Source organism: Triturus cristatus, chromosome 6, assembly GCF_964204655.1.
Source record: "Triturus cristatus chromosome 6, aTriCri1.1, whole genome shotgun sequence".
Lineage (NCBI taxonomy): Eukaryota > Metazoa > Chordata > Amphibia > Caudata > Salamandridae > Triturus > Triturus cristatus.
The window spans coordinates 262988894-263008759 of NC_140589.1; the positions used below are offsets into that span (position 1 = coordinate 262988894).

General features: G+C 47.1%; 1 protein-coding gene across 1 annotated transcript; it reads right to left on the reverse strand.

The window, feature by feature from the left end:
• Positions 1-327: 327 nt before the first annotated feature.
• On the reverse strand, positions 328-3075 carry RHOB (ras homolog family member B). The gene has a single exon (XM_085610621.1). The coding sequence runs from the start codon at positions 2702-2704 to the stop codon at positions 2111-2113; it is 594 nt and encodes a 197-aa protein (XP_085466747.1). The 5' UTR covers positions 2705-3075; the 3' UTR covers positions 328-2110.
• Between the last annotated feature and the right edge of the window lie 16791 nt (positions 3076-19866).

Sequence of the window (19866 nt, forward strand, 5' to 3'; positions counted from 1 at the left end):
GCCGAGCGCTCTCTGTGCATGACAAAGCCTGCGCCTCTGGTTCAAAACAGTTCCCCCACCCACAACGCAGTCCTTTTCAAAACCAGCAAATCCCAGCTGCATATGAAGAGGAAACCGACAGAGCCCAGCGACCAATTCCCGTCCCTGAAACAAAAGCAGAGTATAAATCCTCCTGAGAGGGCCTGCGAACAGAAGGACAAAGGCAGCGGAATAAAATGTGCATTCCTTAAAGCATGCTGCACATTCACACAAGACCACACTGCACTCTGGTGGCATGCAACACCCACAAAGTTATACTGTAGGACAAAGCCAAAAACACAAGGCTGGTCATCTCAGAACAATTTTAATACTTAACATTAGAAAAAAAATATATTTACAGCTCATAGTATTTATGTAAACATGTATAAATCATCTCTTTTACCACTTGCCATGGCCTATTTCGGAATATTTCAGAAACTAAACCCAAGTAGTACCACCGCCCACTAAAAACGTCAAACACAATCGTGCTTGCTCTTTAAAACGAGACCATTTTGTTTCGCAACTGGCCGGCGAAAAGCACAAGAGAAGACTTCCCGCCCACAGGCAAAGATAAAATACTGATCAGTGTTGTCAAAAATGCAGTGGTTTTTCTTTTCAATTGTAAAAAAAACAAAAACAATCTTGTTTTGTCTTGATAAGCAAAAACAGATGAGTTACAACATAGGCTTTTAAAGATGCTAGTGTCAATTGAGTTCACCGTATTTAAAAACAATGTGTGCAAAATACGTCTTCTTTAAATAATTTAATACAAAAAGCGGCCTCGAAAGAGCAGCTTTTGGAGGATGAAAATTTAAGCAACCCCTCACGCCAATAGGGAATGTGTTTCCATAACAAATGTGTACGTTAACATTGTACTTCAAGCCCAACATTTAACCCGGGGGCCACAAGATGGCACGTCAATTTTATTATTGAACAAACCGTGTTAGCGTGCAGCCATCCCGCCCTGTGAAAAATTAACAGAAAGCAGCATTAGATGGACCATGGGTCACAGCCTCTCGGCTTCGGAGGCAGACAGCGGAGCTGCTGCGTACTATGACCAACCAAGGCAAGGCGGCCGTATTCACGGGGAATGCACCATTATGTAGCAGTGCAGTAACGTGTGGGTGGAGTCCGGCCATCGTATTCTTACTCTGTGAAGCGAAATTCTACCAACTTTGAAAGGGATACGAGTATGATGAATTCGTATACAGAAGGGGGGGGGGGGGAGAACAGGCGTTTGGTTATGTCTCAAAGGGCCGCTGCAGATGACAGGAAACCCATTGTATTCTGATCAAGGGAATAAAAATGTTAATTTCAACCCTCAAAGCCAAGTAACAAAGATTTAAAAGAGGTTTGATAAAGAGACCTTTATGATCATGAAAGTTCGACCCCATATTAAGAACTGTGTGGGTTTGATGGCCACCTAAACTCTCCCCGGGTTGAAGTTTAAACAAGACATCATTTAAAGCAAAAACATGACCCAATGAGGTTGCACTGTTACAGCTCAACACGTTCGTTTACACATAAACAACTCCGCTGCAAGCCTGTAAACAGTATTAACAATGGCTACCCCCACGTGAAATTAGCATTTTACAGAATACCCACACCACCCCAATGGCGGTCAGTGTGATTAGAGTTCGCTGCTGGCTCAGCCACCAGGTACTGTTCTTGGAGGGGGAACTATGAAAGTCACGTCCTGATGCTCGCCCGGTCTGTCCAATCAAATACTGCACCTGTTGTGGTGGGCGGAGGTTCTCCTTGTGAAGAGATGTAGGCCCCCCCCCCTCCTCCCCTGAGACGTTGATCTGTTTCGTCTCTGCACCGCTGGAGGGCAGAATACCCCCCTCGGATGCTACAGATGAATACCCAATCACAAACACTTTCGGATGAACGACATCCTAAACTCAGCTTACATCTGTGGGTGGGCAGAGGCAGTCTGTGAGGGCCTCCCTCGTGCCCCCAGGGTTGGTCCACCCTTTGCACCAGGGGTTGCTCAGTCTATTGTCTTTGGGGCGACCGGTGCTCAGAGCACCTGCTGGCTTGGCGCAGCCTCCCGTGGGCTCATTGTCTGTGTCCTGCGGCACCACCGCCCTCAAAGCACCTTGCAGCAGTTGACGCAGCCGCCGCCCGCGGCGCCGTGCCTCTTTTGCAGGGCTGCGCGCGTGGCCGTCTCGAAGACCTCCCGCACGCCCTCCTTGGTCTTGGCCGAGCACTCGAGGTAGTCGTAGGCGCCGATGCGCAGTGCCATGGCGCGGCCGTCCTCGGCGCGCACCGGCTCCTGCTTCATGCGTGCCAGCTCGCCCCGCACGTGCTCGTCTTGCCGCAGGTCTTTCTTGTTGGCAACCAGAATGATGGGCACGCTCGGGCAGAAGTGCCGCACCTCAGGCACCCACTTCTCGGGGATGTTCTCCAGCGAGTCGGGGCTGTCGGCCGAGAAGCACATGAGGATGACGTCCGTGTCGGGGTAGGAGAGAGGACGCAGCCGGTCATAGTCCTCCTGCCCAGCCGTGTCCCACAGTGCCAGCTCCACCTGCTTGCCGTCCACCTCGATGTCGGCCACGTAGTTCTCGAAGACGGTGGGCACGTAGACCTCAGGGAACTCGTCCTTACTGAAGACGATCAGCAGGCATGTCTTTCCGCACGCACCGTCACCCACCACCACCAACTTCTTCCGGATGGCTGCCATGGCGCTCTGTGACGTCACGGGAACGCGCTTAGCGTCACGCCGCACAGGAGTAGCTCGCGCTTCGCTGTGCAAGGAGTCGCTTTTGCACCTGCCGGCTACTCTATGTGGAGACCTGCGGCTGTAGTTTCCCGGTGCGCTTCCGCTTCAGAGGCGGTTAGTCTCTGTACACAGCTCCTCGAGAACCGTCTTGTTGCTTTGCTTCAGCGTATGACAGTCCTACGCGCTGCCTTCCTCGACAAAGCGGCAGCTTTTGCTTTTTTGTAGTTGCGGCACTGCTTCTCTCTGATCACAGCTTCTGTCTGTCTGCTACCAGCCAAGGCTCAATTCTTTAAAGCTCTGCTATTCGCCACAGCGGCTGTACTGTTGGCAACTGAGCTGCGCTGTTATTTAAAGGCATTGGTCGCGTTCCTAATATAGCCGGCCAATAGCGGGACGCGGGGTGAGCTCATCGCCGCACAGCCTGGCTATGATTGGCGCAGAGCAGTTGGCACGAGGGCGAAGGGGAGGAGGTGGCGGCGAGCAGGGTGCCATCCCGGTTGGGGGGAGGGGCGGGTGTCAAGCAGAGGCCTTCCCCTCCTCCACACTCAGCAGCCTGGAGAAAACACTGTTCTGGGAGCGGCACGGGCAGAATGTGCAATGAGCGAGAAATCCGCACTGTGAGGGTGGGAGCAGGAAAGGCTTTTCAGGGCTCATGCAAAGACACCGCTGCTTCTTTCATGGTATGAAAGATAATCAGTTCGATAAAGAGCATTAAAAGGAAACCAACATGGGCACATCATCATCCAGAAGGCAATAACAGCTCAAACATCTGCTCTTTCAAGAAGATGCATGGGAGGGTTGTGCGTGTACTGTGGTTCCGTGCCGTTATTTAATGCAGTTTATTGTGGAGAGCAATTGCGGGAGAATGCGAAACTTGCAATGAATGCATATTTAAAGGGGAATCGAGGACTGGAAAAAAAATTGCAGTTTGCCACGATTGATCTGTGAGCAACAAACAAGGGCACGAGTGGGCAGCCCTGGGTTTAAGTAAGGCATTTTTTCCACAGTCTCTAGGTCCTCCGGTGTCAGAAAATTCCCCACTTTTGGGAACTGCAATAATGTAGGCCACGACCGAAGAAGGTGCCGTAAATGAACTGCATTTCACTCAGAGCAAAAGTGGAAAAGTATTGCCCTGATAAACGTCGATAACACACATGTATGGTTGTCACTTGGGGTGGTAAAGAGAGCTCACAGTAACAATACAGAAAAGGAGGATAGCAGCAACTGAAAGGGTTGATGTTGATTTCCAATAGGATGAGGCACGCAAATTATTGAAGGAGGTCAAAATGTAAGAAAATGCGTGCAACATTTATGTAGTAAGCCCTTGTAATTCACTGTATATCATTTTTAAGGGTTGTGTCTCAAAATCAAGTTTGTCCCTTTGTCCCTAAAAACGGAGGCAGTTCCTATATTTCGTTGCCCCCCTGCAAAGTGAGCCGGAGGCAGTTCCTATGTTTCGTTGCCCCCTTGCAAAGTGAGCCAGAAAACCAACAACCAGAGGCTGGCCCAGTGACCAGGAACACATTTTCCCGTCTACCCCAGGCGCTCTTTCAGTCGGCATCTTTTCTCTTGCCCCCTCCCCCTGCAAGCTCTCAGCATGTTTGTGTGGAGGGAGGGACGTTGATAAAAGGGCAAACACGCGAGTCAAGACAGATACAGCTGTTAGTTTGTAATCTTACTGTGTGTAAACGCTGGTCAAGGGGTACCTGCATTCAATACACTTACTTCTATCTGTAGCAGGATTACACGCATTGTACCAATAAGCTTCGTGAAATAAATCGTGACTGGGGACATTTTGTAATTATTACATTATAGCCGAGCTACGCAGCATTTGATCTGATCATGGAATACCCACAAATTAGAATGAATGCAATAAGCCACAGCAACACTGTTGGGGGGGGGGAGGGGTAATGAATATCAGGAAGGTTCGGCAATGATGAAAAACTGTGCACATGAGAAAGTACCAGAGAGGGGAGTATTGAAATGCAGGAGAGGTGCAATATTGTGGTATAGTACTTCAAGGATTAAGCAATGGTACTTCAGTAACGGGCATAACCCAGAGTAAGCGGCCAACCCACTCTGAGCCAGAGCTGGGGCACCGTTCAGAAACTTGCACAAGACATACAGAAGTGGAGGCCGTTCGTTGCTACTCTACATGCCAGTCGACATTATGAGAAGTTAGTAAGCAGCCATCTCATGGCTCACTTTGTGATCTCCATGGCTAATTAGTTGGCTACTTTGGCTCATGAAATGGTCATAATCTACAATGTAATGGTCACCTTTCTTCATTTACTGTTCACGTTCAAGCGCTCATTGTCTTTGTCTCTCACCACTGTGTCTCATTCATATTGTATATCCTGATTTGCCCATCAGTTAACCTGACCTATTACTTACTAGCTACCTCAGTCCTTATTCGCTGGTCACTCCATTGCCTGTTACCATGCCATCTTGATGGTCACCCATCCACAATCAGCACTCACGCTGCACCATTCACTGGTCACCCATCCCCTGTCACTGTTTGCTCTGCACCTTTCACTGGTTTCCCATCCTCAGTCACTGTTCTCCATGTATCACTCAGGATCTGTTCGCCATGTATCACTGTCACCTGTTACTGGTCACCATGCCTCTGTCCCATTTACTGGTGAACCATCCACAGTCACTGCTCATGTACCCCATTCTCTGGTTGTTCACCTGCAGTCATTGCTCGCTCTGCATTATTCACAGACCACTCGTCTGTCTTTAGGCACTGTGCCTCTGTCCCTCTTCAACTGCCCAGCCAGTCTAAAAGTCACTGGCTAGAGACTAACACAGATTAGCCAGTATTTATTTGATTTTGATTAGTTATATAGCACAGGCCTACCCCGGAAGGACAGTGGACTGCTTTACAATGGAAAGGGACACGTATCCCAAGCTGTGCAGTGATATAAAACATTACACAGTGAAATAAGGCACAGGTTTTATTGCTGTAGAGACGGTTGGTTTCTTTGCATATACATAATATACTCTGGTTTATGGAGATAATCTGGTCCTGGATTCTCTGATGCCATAACTGCAACATGGTCTAGACATAGTCCAATGATCACTGCGACAAAGGACTCGTGCTTCTTACTGATGTGGCACAAAAAGGCTGAAATTGGTCTGGGGTTTGATTTTGGTACTGTTTAGAGTGGATATGGCAACTCTGAACTATGATCCATGTCTTTATTCACCCAAAAAATACAAGGGAGTTAAGGGTAAATCGTGGATCGTTCCGATAGACCCTCCATAGAGATACATAAAGAACAACTGAGTGTACAGGGGCCCTTTTGATGATGTCTTTAGGGCTAGGGTGATCCTGAGATATATATATATTTTTTTTGCAGTACATCACCCACTTCATCATGCCACATCAAGTGGCATGCTTCATCATCAGTCAACAAGAATTGGTCAATAAAGACGCTCCCTACTAAGGTAGTAAGCACTCTGTGTACGAAGCAATACCCAGGTTGCCCGTGAATGAAGCACACCACTTGAATAAATGGATCAGGTTTCTTAAACACAGCGGTTTCGGCTGGCTAAGACACCTCGAAGCCAGTCAGAATCCACTGTTCCAAACAGAATGAGTACAATAAACTTTTCCAATAACCTGTGCTCACCCTCTGGTAGCTTGGCATCGAGTAGTCCGGCATATCCTCAGGCCTCTATTGTAAAGTATTGTCACAACCCCCCCCCTCGCAACACACTACGTACGCTACAAAATGGCTCCTCACCGTATGTATAAAAACACTTGTCTTAGTATTGTACACACACTGAAATCATAACGAGACACATTGTATATATACTTTACAGTTATAAACAATTGTCAGACTTCTCTATTGAAATCAAAACGAAACACACGTATTTACACTTAACAGTTTTATGCAATTGTTGGACTTTCCCATTAGCAGAAAGGTTAAACAGTCCTTTGACTACGCTTTGTGACACAGCCCCTCAGTGTTCAACTACACCAGCCAATGATACACGTTGCTCCAGCTGGCGTGCTGTTGACTAGACAGTTAGAACCACCTAACGTGGAAAGAGACAGTTACTTAGTTTTGTCCATCCGGATTAGACCTCCAGACGCCCGACATGATCAATATCCCTCCCTCCCCCGTAGACCAAAGGTTGTGACGCAGCAAGCTGGCACACTCCCAACTCTGGGGAAATAACTTCCCCCTTCAAGCGGAGGTGTGACCAGCTGTAGACACCCGACAGTCAGATGTAGATGCCCACATGGCACTCCAAACCCCTCAGGCCACATCACAGCGTTTTAAAAAACAAAAGTGCCCTGTGGCGTGGGTCCAGGAAAAGGGAACCAATGATCTCTGACAGAGGCCGCAATGTCAGTCACGGTCATCCTACTGATCTGGAGGCCGAAGACATGCTCAGGTTCCCCCAACACACCTCGAGCCCCACATGCTCTAGAGCGCAAGTGAGAACAGGTCCCCTGGTTGCAAGTATGGGCCCCACGGAGTCTGCAAGCTTCCCCCGTACCCCTCAAATTCCTCAGCTTCTCTGCACCTCAATGCTGCTGATCTTCCGCACACACTCTTCTTGGACAGCAAGATGATGGTGTGCGTCAGTACGGTCTTTGTGCCAAACACAAACACTTCCTCCTGCTTCCGTCTCACCCAGTGCGGTCCTTATGATCTCGTGGGGTCCGTGAGATCCTTTTTGTCCCTGGGATCTTGTGGACAGGAGGCCAGCTCACCGGCCCTTGGAGGGTACTTCGAGACCCAGGCCACAACAGTTGGCACTTAGCTGCAGGCCAGCAACGTCCAGGCAAAATTCACCAAGTGATAGTCCCTTTCTTGGAGTACAACAAACTCCAAGCCACCACATGTCTGCGGATAGTCCAGTTGCAGGCTCTCCTGCTCTAATGACTCCTTGTGTCTATGTCCCAGTATCGAACCAGCTTTGTATGGCTCCAAATCCTAAAGTGCCTCTACTTTCGGGGACCGATGCCCCAGTAGTTATACCCACCATGGCCTTTGAAGATACGATCAATTCTCTGTCCTCTGAAATTCACAGGCCCTCTCTAAAGTTTGTCCTGTCTGCCATCCTACCTCTGTGGGATTTAGAGCTAACTTGAATCAGCGAATCATATATACAGTGATCCACAGTATATACAAATAAACTGCAAGTCATCTAGACTTGTGCAGCATGGATGCTTTTTATGACTCCCAACAGGCACTCCGCGAGGCCTGCCCCAACAACCCTGCACTGGCTCCCGGGTGCGGACAGAATAAAATTCAAGTCTTTATGTATCGCCCACAAATCTTTCTGGAAGAAAGGCCCTCCTATCCTCCAAGCCATCGTCTCCCCTTACCGCCCTGATAGACTCATTCGTTCATCCAGTCTCTACCTAGGTGCAGTCCCAAAAATCTACAGGATGAGAAGTGGTGGTTGTTCCTTCTGCTTTACTTCCGCCAAGCTCTGGAACACACTCCCTCCCCACCTACAATCGGAACCAAATCTCCTTCCCGTCTGTAAACTTCTGAACCCTCCTAAGCTGGTGACCTGCCCCTCTCGCGGCTAGCGCTGGGACATCTTCGGGTAGCCATGTGCTCTACAAATATCCATAACGTAACATATATGACGAGTACATCACTTTGCAACTGCATGGCAGTGCCAAACGAGCTCAAGTCCTATGGCTAGCATCCAGTGCAGTAGTGTAAGCGGAAGCAAAAAGTCATGGGAAAGCACCCTAGAAAGGGTAATTTCGAACAAGGTTTTACAAAAGAAAACGTACAATATTCTTAAAAAGGTCTCTATACGATAATTGTTTTCCATATATTTATTGGCACAGTGAGCAAAAAACAATGGGATGGAGTAGCCCAAGTAATTGCAAGAGCTTGAGATTAATTCAAGTGTTCCACCCATTACTTTGTTGTTTTGGCTTAGAAAAAGGGATATGCATCCCAAGTTGTGCTTTGATATGAAATGTTATCAATAAATTCATTATTTTGCCCCTTGCTGGGCTCTCCTTTGAAGGCTGAGGTTGGTCCCTTTCCTGTGCTTATCTAGTAGCAGGGTCTAATACGGGTATTGCTGTGCCCTCCCTTTTTCACTTGGAAGATTTATAGTGGCAGGCCTTGAAGGCGGGACAGGAATTGTGCAGCCTCATCTATTCGAGGGCCTGGGTGAGCCATCGATGTCTGGGTTGGCTTATAAGCTTTGGCTTTCTGTGTGATTATTCTGTGGCATTCTATATTATCAGTGTCCTCCCGCTATTACCTTTCTTTTGGCGATGGGGTCAGGAATCACAGTCTCCATTGTCCTCGGTCTGCTTTGTGGCGCTCTTGGAGTATGGGCTTTTGACACCTTAGGTTGCTGGGAGCTGGCTCACTCACTTTTTGGGGTATCTTTGCTTTGCACCTGCTGTAGTTCGGGACACATGATTTTGTTATTCATTGCTGTTCATCCATTTGTGGGTTCAGTCCTACGTGTCCAGCTCATTCTGTTTTTTCTGAACTGCTGGCAGGTTTCTTGTGCTCTGGGATTTCTCTTGGGATTGGGTTAGCTATTTGGTCTACACTTGATGGACCGACACATGCCTTTCTGTTACTAATACTTCTGTTGATATGTTTTTCCAGGATCTTTTGTCTGAGATGTACTTTACTCTGCCCGATTCCAGAGTCGGGAGTATTTGCACGTCTTCCCTTGTGGCTTTGCCCTGTGACTGCGGTACATTACTCCTGTTTCTTCTCCTGGGTCCAGCTCTGCTGTGGTCTTGATTGTGCCTTTCAGTCTTGCTGGTCAGATGTCCCTGTGTGCCATACATGGACATATGTATCTAATATGTAGGTTGGATGTTCAATGTGTTTGACTCAGCCTTCCATACTTTTGTCCTGTGTCTACTTACAGGCATCCTCTGGTTTGTTGGAAAAGTTATATCTTGGCTTCCTTTGTTCCGTGTCTCTATCCTGGTGCTTGCCATGTGTCCATGTTTGATGTTTACAGCTCTCTAAGCTGAGTTGTTTAGTGGTTGCACTCTTGGCTTGGTCTCTCTGGCTTTGGGTACTTTCTGAGCTCTTTAGGGATTCACCACTCCGTTGTTGGGGATGCCTATTTGGGTCCTCAATGTCTGCTGAGTTGTGCTAGCTTTATTACATCCATAGGCCACTGTTCATTAACGAAGTGCTGGGGACCTGCTCCTAGGTGGTGGCTCATTGACTGTTTTCTGAAGGGATGGAAACAAAACAGTGCTGTGGAAGAGGTGTCCCTTTTAAGGACGGTTTCCCTCACACACCAAAGGTGTCATGCTTCATCATGGGGATACCTAGTCATGACGCGGGCTAACTCGAATAAGCCAATCCCCTCGCAGCGAGGGAGGAGCTCAGGGATGTTTTTAGTAAAGAAGAGGGGTATAACTAAGACCCAGTATGAGTGAATGTGTGCGTGAGGTAGTGCAGTGCTAACTAAATACTGGTGAGAAAGAGTGGGTAAAACTAGCTACTAGGTAAGCCTGCCGTTATTTATTAACCCTCTACTGGGCTTTTCGCTTTCATCCTTGTGCCCGCCTGGCTAGTATCTTAAGCGCCTCCCCCCCCTGGGTTATTTTACTTTCCCCACCAAGCACGATCATTAGCGAGCATTACCACACCAGGGATATTAACTCCGATTCTCTGGCCCTGAAAAACCCTTAAGCCGTTAATACACTTTGGTATTTTGATCACAAACCCAGTGACACAGAGCACAGCCTTAATTACAGATCTAGCCTCCATTCAGCACCTCATGCGATGAAACCTGAAACCATGAGTGCATCCTGACTAACAGCAGAAGCCTGTTCATATTTCTCACTTACCTTTTTCAGTTACTGGATACTTGTTTCTTGTTTTCTTGCTCATTCTAGTTGGCATTAATACTACTTACAAATTTGTTAAGCCTCCACCTCTACTCATTAGGTTGGACGTATGTACCTAAGGCCACCTGCTAGGGACAGATGATGTAAGGCACCTTACTTGCAGGTGAGTGTTATGGAACTAAGTAACTGCTCGACTACGCACCTATTGTGTTATATGGCACTTACAAACTCCCTTTAAGTGTGCTGTGTTGTCTCTTTAGATATGTGAGAATGTGATCCAAATACACTGCACCCATCTGTTCTAACTGCGCGATATGATATCTTTTTATATTACCACAGGTATACTGGTGAATCTGCTGAACAGCAGGATCACTGGTTTTGTATAAACACTGCATCGTTTTTGCAAATGCACCTTTTTCTAAATTGTTTTCACCTACTTTTGCAGTAGCTATTTAGAAAAAAAAGAGATCCCGAAGAAGGCCACAACACTGTTATAGGTCACCACGGCTGAAACATGTTGATCACTTTTAAGTGCAGTTGCCTCTAATTACGGCAACCACACTACTCAATATTTGTTTTTAATCCTGGCACCAGGAAGCATCAATAAATTACGGCAGGCATACCTCGTAGCTAGTTTTACCCACTCTTTCTCACCAGTATTTAGTTAGCACTGCACTACCTCACGCACACATTCGCTCATACTGGGTCTTAGATATACCCCTCTTCTTTACTAAAAACATTCCTGAGCTCCTCCCTCGCAGCGAGGGGGTTGTAGCCCGCGTCACGACTAGGCTTGTGAAGTGAGGAGGTATCCCCATGATGAAGCATGACGCCTTTGGTGTGTGAGAGAAACTGTCCTTAAAGGGGACACCTCTTCCACAGCACTGTTTTGTTTCCATTCTTTCTCATTAAGACCACATGCAGTCAATTTTCCCGGATACGAGGGCTTTTTGTGCTGTAGATTATATATATTGGGGAGAGTGCCCTCAATGGTCCATTAAATCTCCTTTAGCCCCCTCTTGTGTATTGTATTTTTTGAAGGGGGCATATTTCCCATGGAATTATCTCTCCTAGGTGGACCATCGCAACCGAATGTTGCCCTCCTCTATTATTTTTTCCCAGTGTTCCAGGTTTTTTTCTTGACGTAACGGCCTGGTTCGATATTCCGTTGATGCATCTTTTTATAGCTTCTTTAAAGTGCTCACCTACCCCAGATTTGCACAGGTAGGTGGCGTCATTAAGCTGTTGGAGTAGATGCACTTTCTTTTCCTGTCAGGAGCTGCTTTTGGTCATTCCTTCCCTTCCCCAATACCCATGGTTGCAGGTGAAGATTCGTTTGGGGTGGTGTTAGCGTGCTGGTGGTAGCCATTTTTGGCCTCCTCACTCTTGGTGTCTGGTTCTCCTGCAGCTGGCGGTGGGTCCTGCTTCCCACCGCCAGGCTCTCTTTTTGCCCTTTCTGTTACCTGGTCTTCCTGTGCAATGTCTCCTCTGTCTTCACCGCTTGTCCCAGAAGGAACAAGGGTGGAATTGCAGGGATGCTGCTGGGAAGTAGTGCCGTGTCTTCATAGTTCCCTTAGTCCTTCTCCTGTGTCTTGCTATGCCACACACTGGTCAACTGGCCAACCTTCGAGGTTGCTGCAAAAGTCAAATGGTCGAAGTTTCCCTATGCAGCCAGTTTCCTATGAGGTTCTGTGACCAGACACCTGTTGGTACTCCTCACTCAATCCTTAGTCCTGCTGGGTCTTCAGTGTCTTCCCTTTGAGCATCTTAATTCGACCCTCCTGCCTTGACATTGGTAAAAAGTGTTTTTCTTCTTGCCATATCACCCGCTCGTTGTGGGAATGCATGGTGCTTAGTGTTCAGTGCCCATTCTCTCAGTTTTTCCCCCTTACATAGTTGTCTTTTATTCTGGGCCCTTAGTCCTGTCCCAGTTTCACATCTCAGGCCAGGGACTGTCTTTCTACTTTTCCGTCCTTTTTATTTCCCTCAGATGAGTAGAGTGTTCTCTGCTCTTGCAGTCCACTGTCTCTCCTCTCTTTGTGTAAGGGCCCTAGGCCTTCTGATCCACTGTTCCTTTTTACTTATCGCACAGGCCATCCAGCCAGAGAAGGGAGCCAGTGCCACCCACCAATGCCATGTGCTTGTGGGATTAGATGGCCATTACTTGGGCCTGTCTTAATTTGAATATGTTTGGATTTTGGGGCATTAGAGCTGTGATGTGACAGCATCCTGGATGGAGGTGAGTTGGGTTCGCTTGCAGGAGATGTCATCGGGCTGCACGCGTCTGTTGCTGATCGTTGAAAAATACACATCCCTCCTGGTTACTTGATACCACAGTGCCAAATAACATTAGTGGTGAACGTGGCACTTTAAAGAAATACACTTACACTAAATAATAGCTGCCATTTTGCAGTTCTCTTGCACGAGTTTGCCAACAGTGAAATCTACTGTTTCATGCAGGCAGCGTTTGCGTGCTGTTTTTATTTTCTTCTTGCCGCCTCAGCGGTTTGCAGGCATGAGAGCTTTACCATGAACCAATTATGCAATTTGACATTGTCCACTACCGTAGAAAGCTATAGCGCACCCGTGTCTAGGCCAGCAGCTGGTCGTGCGGCATCTGAAGGGTAAACTGTTCCTGCCCCTCCTTCCCCGTCCTGGGCCCAGGCCTGGCTTATATGACACTTGAAACAGGCACCTGCAGTATTCCAGTAGTCGTTGAGTGGAGCAGCAGGAAGCGACCGTCTAGTGTGCGACGTCAATTACCCTGGGATGAGTGTAATCCTCGCCTCCACCCTGCGGGGGGCGCCTTGCACTTCACCCATGCATGCGCCGGCCCCCCACCGTGCCTACATTAGCTGCTCATCTGGCTCCACCTGTGCTCAACCTACTCAGTTGATTACTGAGTGTGAGAGGCCTCGAAGGTGTTTTCCCATCTGTGCCCCCGCCGAGCTGTGGAGCATGCGTTAACCCATTGATGACTGTGTCCTAAGTCCTAGGCGGGGCAGGAACCCATTTTACCCCATTACATTTCATTGCTGTTTTTTGCATCAAAACCAGACACAGGTGGGGCCCAAATTTCTTCCCCTGCTCCAATTTGCGCCGGTGAGTAAAGATGGCGCTCACCGGCACTCTTTGGGACAGTTAATGATCCCCACGGTACATGTTGAGAGATCATTATAGATGCCTCCTTTACCCAAGGCATTTGGTCCACTGCTGACCAAAAATGTGTTTATTGCCGAAAATTCCTAGGACATCAGACCCTACATGATCTCACTATAGAACCACCCTCTCTTCGCTGCATATCATAAGCACACTCCTCGACCCTTACCGTGTAATGCACTCTGATGCTCCCACTGTATAAATAACAATACATACATACAAGACTGGAAAGGCTGTTTCCTGGTGACATGGGGTGATATGGTACCCTTATTGAAAACGGAGGTGACGGGAAAGCAAACGAGTTTGAATCCGTTGCACATTTGCTTTGTGCAGCTTGAAAGTGCACACTGATTTTGTAAAGAAACCAGTGCTTTAAATGGACCTGTACTGAGTACCTGCACTTCTTTCATTTGAAAGGGAGGGTACCTGCACTTTTCAGCACTTCTTAAATACATTCAATAGGAGAGTACCAGCACTTCTCAGGAGCAAACAGGTACTCTAAATAGTGATTACCTGCACTTCTTTCATTTGAAAGGGAGGGTACCTGCACTTTTCAGCACTGCTTAAATACATTCAATAGGAGAGTACCAGCACTTCTCAGGAGCAAACAGGTACTCTAAATAGTGATTACCTGCACTTCTTTCATTTGAAAGGAAGGGTACCTGCACTTTTCAGCACTGCTCAAATACTTTCAATAGGAGAGTACCAGCACTTCTCAGGAGCAAACCGGTACTCTAAATAGTGATTACCTGCACTTCTTTCATTTGAAAGGAAGGGTACCTGCACTTTTCAGCACTGCTCAAATACTTTCAATAGGAGAGTACCAGCACTTCTCAGAAGCAAACAGGTACTCTAAATAGTGATTACCTGCACTTCTTTCAATTTGAAAGGGAGGGTACCTGCACTTTTCAGCACTGCTTAAATACATTCAATAGGAGAGTACCAGCACTTCTCAGGAGCAAACAGGTACTCTAAATAGTGAGTACCTGCACTTCTTTCATTTGAAAGGGAGAGTACCTGCACTTTTCATTCCCGCCCCAATACATTTGCATTTACTCTCAGGAGGAGACAGGTTCTCTAAATAGTGAGTACCTGCACTTCTATGTTTGCATTTAAAGCATTGAAGCAAACATTGAGGAAACATACGGAAACATTAGCTGTAACCATCGACGCCATGTCACAACCTTTCAAGATCCAAGTCTGATAACCCGACAGGCTGAAGAGAATTGAACCAAGATCACAAGCCTCAAGTTTCTTTGACGTGGTCACTGAGGACGTAGTAGTAGAAACGTGTCCTCGAGACATGGAATTACACGGTTACCATAGGAATCAGTAAACATGTTTGAAAATTGTTGTTTGTAGTCCTCTGGGCTGCACAAATGCCATTGCCACCACTAAGTGGCAGGTGTGTCAGATCCAAGACTTTCATAATGCTTCAGGATCAGCACCGCGAAGGCTGAGGTTCCCCCAGCACCATGGTGTACACTGCAGGAGATAAATAAGGCCACACCTGCTTATATGCACAATGCAGTCCCTTCAGTTTCCACCACAGCTTGCCTGCCATTTTGCCCACGCTCTAGCCTGTGGCTGCTGGCATCTCACCCACACAGGCTCTGTCCTGCTGCAGCTGCATGGCTATTTCTGCCTTTTCAATTGGCTACTGTTGCCAATCAGAGCTTTTAAGTTTCCTGGTTCATGCATGAGTAGATCACTCAGTATAGGGGTAATATTTGCATTCTGGTACTTATTTAGCCTTCATTTAATAATGGAATAAAAATCTCCGAATGCAAAGAAAAAAGTCTATATTTTGTGATCTACTCACTCATAGATCGAGGAAACCCGACCGCTCTGACCAAGGTGTGATCAGCTGACTTGGTGGAGTATAATCTCCTAGATTCACCGCCCAGCTCATTCAGTCATAGCATCTGTGGCTGACCACCAGGGAGGCTGTGCATTGCTGCCTTAATGCACACGCAAAGCCAGCACATTAATACTGTGTTTGTGAGTGGGTACCTGCTTGTCACAAAAGGGGCAGTGAGTGGGCAGAGTACGAAGAGCACATTGGTTTGTCACGGCTGTAAGTGAAATGTCTGACTTAACAAGTGTCTTCAAGTTTGTTTCATGTCACGGAATGAGAGGAGATACTTCCTTACATAAGAGCCCAGAGCATACATGGTTCAGCCCCCTGAACAGTGCTATCTTGCCGGTAGGGTGCAGATTCATGGATGGGTACAGAGTCTGCGGTGGGAGGCAGCGTTTAAGTGTTGGTTGTGCAGGTTCTGCCTATCAAAAAAGAGAACTGTTGCTGGATCAACATCACTTGGTGAGGTTCGGATGGATGCAGAGTCTGCTGTGGGTAACTGGGCATAGGTGTCGTTGGCTGAAACATCCTTAGCTGGAGAGCTTCAGGTGGGTACAGAATCTGATGTGGGTAACTGGGCATAGGTATCTGTTGTTGGATGGAACGTCATTAGCTGGTGAGCTTCAGGTGGGTACAGAATCTGATGTGGGTAACTGGGCTTAGGTATCTGTCGTTGGATGGAACTTCATTAGCTGGTGAGCTTCAGGTGGGTACATAATCTGATGTGGGTAACTGGGCTTAGGTATCTGTCGTTGGATGGAACGTCATTAGCTGGTGAGCTTCAGGTGGGTACAGAATCTGATGTGGGTAACTGGGCTTAGGTATCTGTCGTTGGATGGAACTTCAGTAGCTGGTGAGCTTCAGGTGGGTACAGAATCTGATGTAGGTAACTGGGCTTAGGTATCTGTCGTTGGATGGAACTTCATTAGCTGGTGAGCTTCAGGTGGGTACCGAATCTGATGTGGGTAACTGGGCTTAGGTATCTGTCGTTGGATGGAACTTCATTAGCTGGTGAGCTTCAGGTGGGTACCGAATCTGATGTGGGTAACTGGGCTTAGGTATCTGTCGTTGGATGGAACGTCATTAGCTGGTGAGCTTCAGATGGGTACAGAATCTGATGTGGGTAACTGGGCTTAGGTATCTGTCGTTGGATGGAACTTCATTAGCTGGTGAGCTTCAGGTGGGTACAGAATCTGATGTGGGTAACTGGGCTTAGGTATCTGTCGTTGGATGGAACATCATTAGCTGGAGAGCTTCAGGTGGGTACCGAATCTGATGTGGGTAATGGAGCTCAGTTAGTAGGTGGGCTAGAACAACACCAGTTGGTGGTGATTGGATGAATACAGAGTCTGCTGTAAGTAGCTTTGATGTTTGGTTGACTGGTGACATGTTGCTACTTGATAGTGCAAATGGTGTGCTTGGCAAAATTCAGCTCTGATTGAACCAATAGAAATAAAGATCGACATCCCACTGGTTTATTGGAGGAAATTCTGAAGTGAAATATGGCGCATCCAGTGTCATCTGGGAAGACTATGAGGGAAGAAGTCCTGTGACTCGGGGCAATAGCTCCAAAGGCCTGCACCTGTGGTGTTCTCTAATAATGCGCTATAGTCACCATTGCCACTCACGCTGTCTTGACGGGCTGCGTCATTACCACTACAATGCACTAATTAATATTCAGTAGCATCCAGATGGCGTTACTTTGTGGGAAAGATTTGAGGCATATTTGGGCATGGTGAGGCATAAAACAAATTACTTTAAAACACGTTAGTGATCCATCAAAGAGTAGGAGACAAAAAGAGTAATACTTCCATTTTAAGTGACGTGTTAGAGCCATGTGCAAAGTCCACCCAGGTAAATATAAGTTGTGCAAACTATGAGGTCATTTTTTGTGCCCGATTTCATTCCATTAAAGCGGTCTTTATAACCTTTTGGCTCCCGTATTCCCCTTCATCCCTCTGTTATACATATACAATTCCTCTATGTTAGATCTGGAAGAAATTGTGATTGCACATGAGCGCAATTTGTGCAAAATCCGTAAGTGTTAAAGCGGGCGTAAACACTGCTTGCGCCCAGTTTCACATTTATCACCGTGGCTGTACATTTATTCCAAACGGCCTGGTACCGAAATAGTACCGAATGGCGGATTTAAAAGTTGAGGCCATGGACGTTGCGTGGAAAAATAAAGTAGGTAACGAATGTAGCGATCTCCATAGGCACTGACAATAAAGCGAACACCAATCACTGGACGATGCTGCCACCTAGTGATCGCGCTAGGTTTTGCAATGATGCCTTCGGCATTCTTGACAGCATCCTGTTTTAAAGTTTGATATACATACAAAGTAGGATGACCAGAATTTTAAAGCCAAAAACCGAGACATTTAAAAAAAATAGGACTAAAATTTAGCTTCAACCGAGCGCACAGAATGACAGCGCTCCTCAGCAGAGAATTACAGAAGAGGCAGTAAGAAAATAAATAAATGTAATTTTTAAAGCCAGTAGCATGTCTGTGAATTAAAATGCTTTCTTATTATAGGTATTCACTATCCCTTTGGAAAACATAAAAAGGCACCTCCCACTGTTTTCAGTCGACCTTCTCTAAAAACTGGGACATGAGCTACATTCCCCGGAATCTGCTGGGACAGCTGTTGAAAACCGGGACTGTCCCGTCAAATCCGGTACGCCTGGTCATCCTAATACAAAAAAATTGACGGTTGATAATAGTTTAGGTACCTAACACAAGCACTTGAAGAAAGGTTGAATCCAAGTGCAAAGTGCAGCATTGACACTTGTTACCATGGACATCTTAAGGATTAGTGGGGCCCTGGACAGCCGCGGCCCATGCAGGTAAGAGCGGTGGGGCGGGTATGGGGGGGGGGTGGATTTCGACAGATGACGAGGGGAAATTGATTATTTATTTAATTTTCCCTCTTGATCATCTTTCGAATCCCCCCAACCCGGCCCCACCATCCCATCACTCTTACCTGCACGGGCCGTGGCATGCCAAAAGGATTTTGGGCCCTCCTGTTCGCAACAGCTTTGAATTTATGATCCAGTTTCAGCTCATTCATGCCCTCTTTGGCCAGGTCACTGACAGAGCACAGGCACATTTGTCCAAATTCTAAAGTTGTTACAGCTAATATTTAGGGATAGTGGTGTGTCTTCAATATTGTAGCACAGCAGCTGCTCACTAAAATTGCTGCAAATAATATCTGTGGCACCCTCCTATTTCTCATATGTGAGGTCTTGTTTTGATCTGAAAGAAACATTTTTTATGGATGTTGCATGATACATAAACAAAACATTTCTCTGACAATTGTCTGTAATAGACTCATATACATCAATCACACTAAAAGTAAGCAATATATTTGAGAATTATTCAAGGTCATCAGGGCAAGACTGTGCAGAACAGAGCTGGTTCTATCTAGGGCCCCCTGAAAGGCTGGGACCCAGGGCCAGCGCCCACTTTACCCATGCCTTAAAACGTCTTTGCTTGTTACGCTGCTACTCTGGTGTGATTCTATGCAGACGCCATGCATTTCAGTCTCGTCTTGTCTCCGTCTGAACCTATCTACGGGAGAAGACAAAGTCCTACAGTAGAGACTGAGTTCCTCATCATCCAGGTCTCTAGACCCTCATCACCTATGAAGGATGGTGTGGCCGCCCCCCCACAGCCTCTGCTTTACAAACACTTCATATATGAGATGCCAGCAAGGACATGGAACTGCCTTTCTCTCCCTGATCCCAGGAAAAGGCTTTGAAGGCACAAAACCCTGCCTCATCTGGAGGATAATATTACAGGGAAACCTAGCGATTAGAACAGTAGCATCATTTCCCACCAGCTGCAAAGAGACAAGGGGCTGTTTCTCCCAAGCCCGAGAAAAGGCTGTGGGTGGGCAGGTTTGATATGGCGCCGTCTTTCAGTAGAGTCCTGGTAAGCTCGACAAGATTCACTGGCTAGGCCCTTTCAACTGCTGCAAAGCTGCACGAGTCAGAGCTGCCTTTTTTTATTTTTTATTAGAGTTTTATATTGCGCGAACTAGCCCCGAGACATCAGGTATCAGAGCGCTTTACATGAGCACCAGTTTCGTTAGAGATGAATACGTTCATTTTTGTTAGGCACTGGGAGATTAAGTGATTTGCCCAGAATCACAGGATGTTGCACGTCGTTGCCGAGACTCAAACCCGGGTCCCCAGCTTCGAGATCGACCGCTCTAGCCGTAAGACTACATCCTCTCCCCATCTTTTTTAAATGCATTATAGAAGTTAGATGGGAAT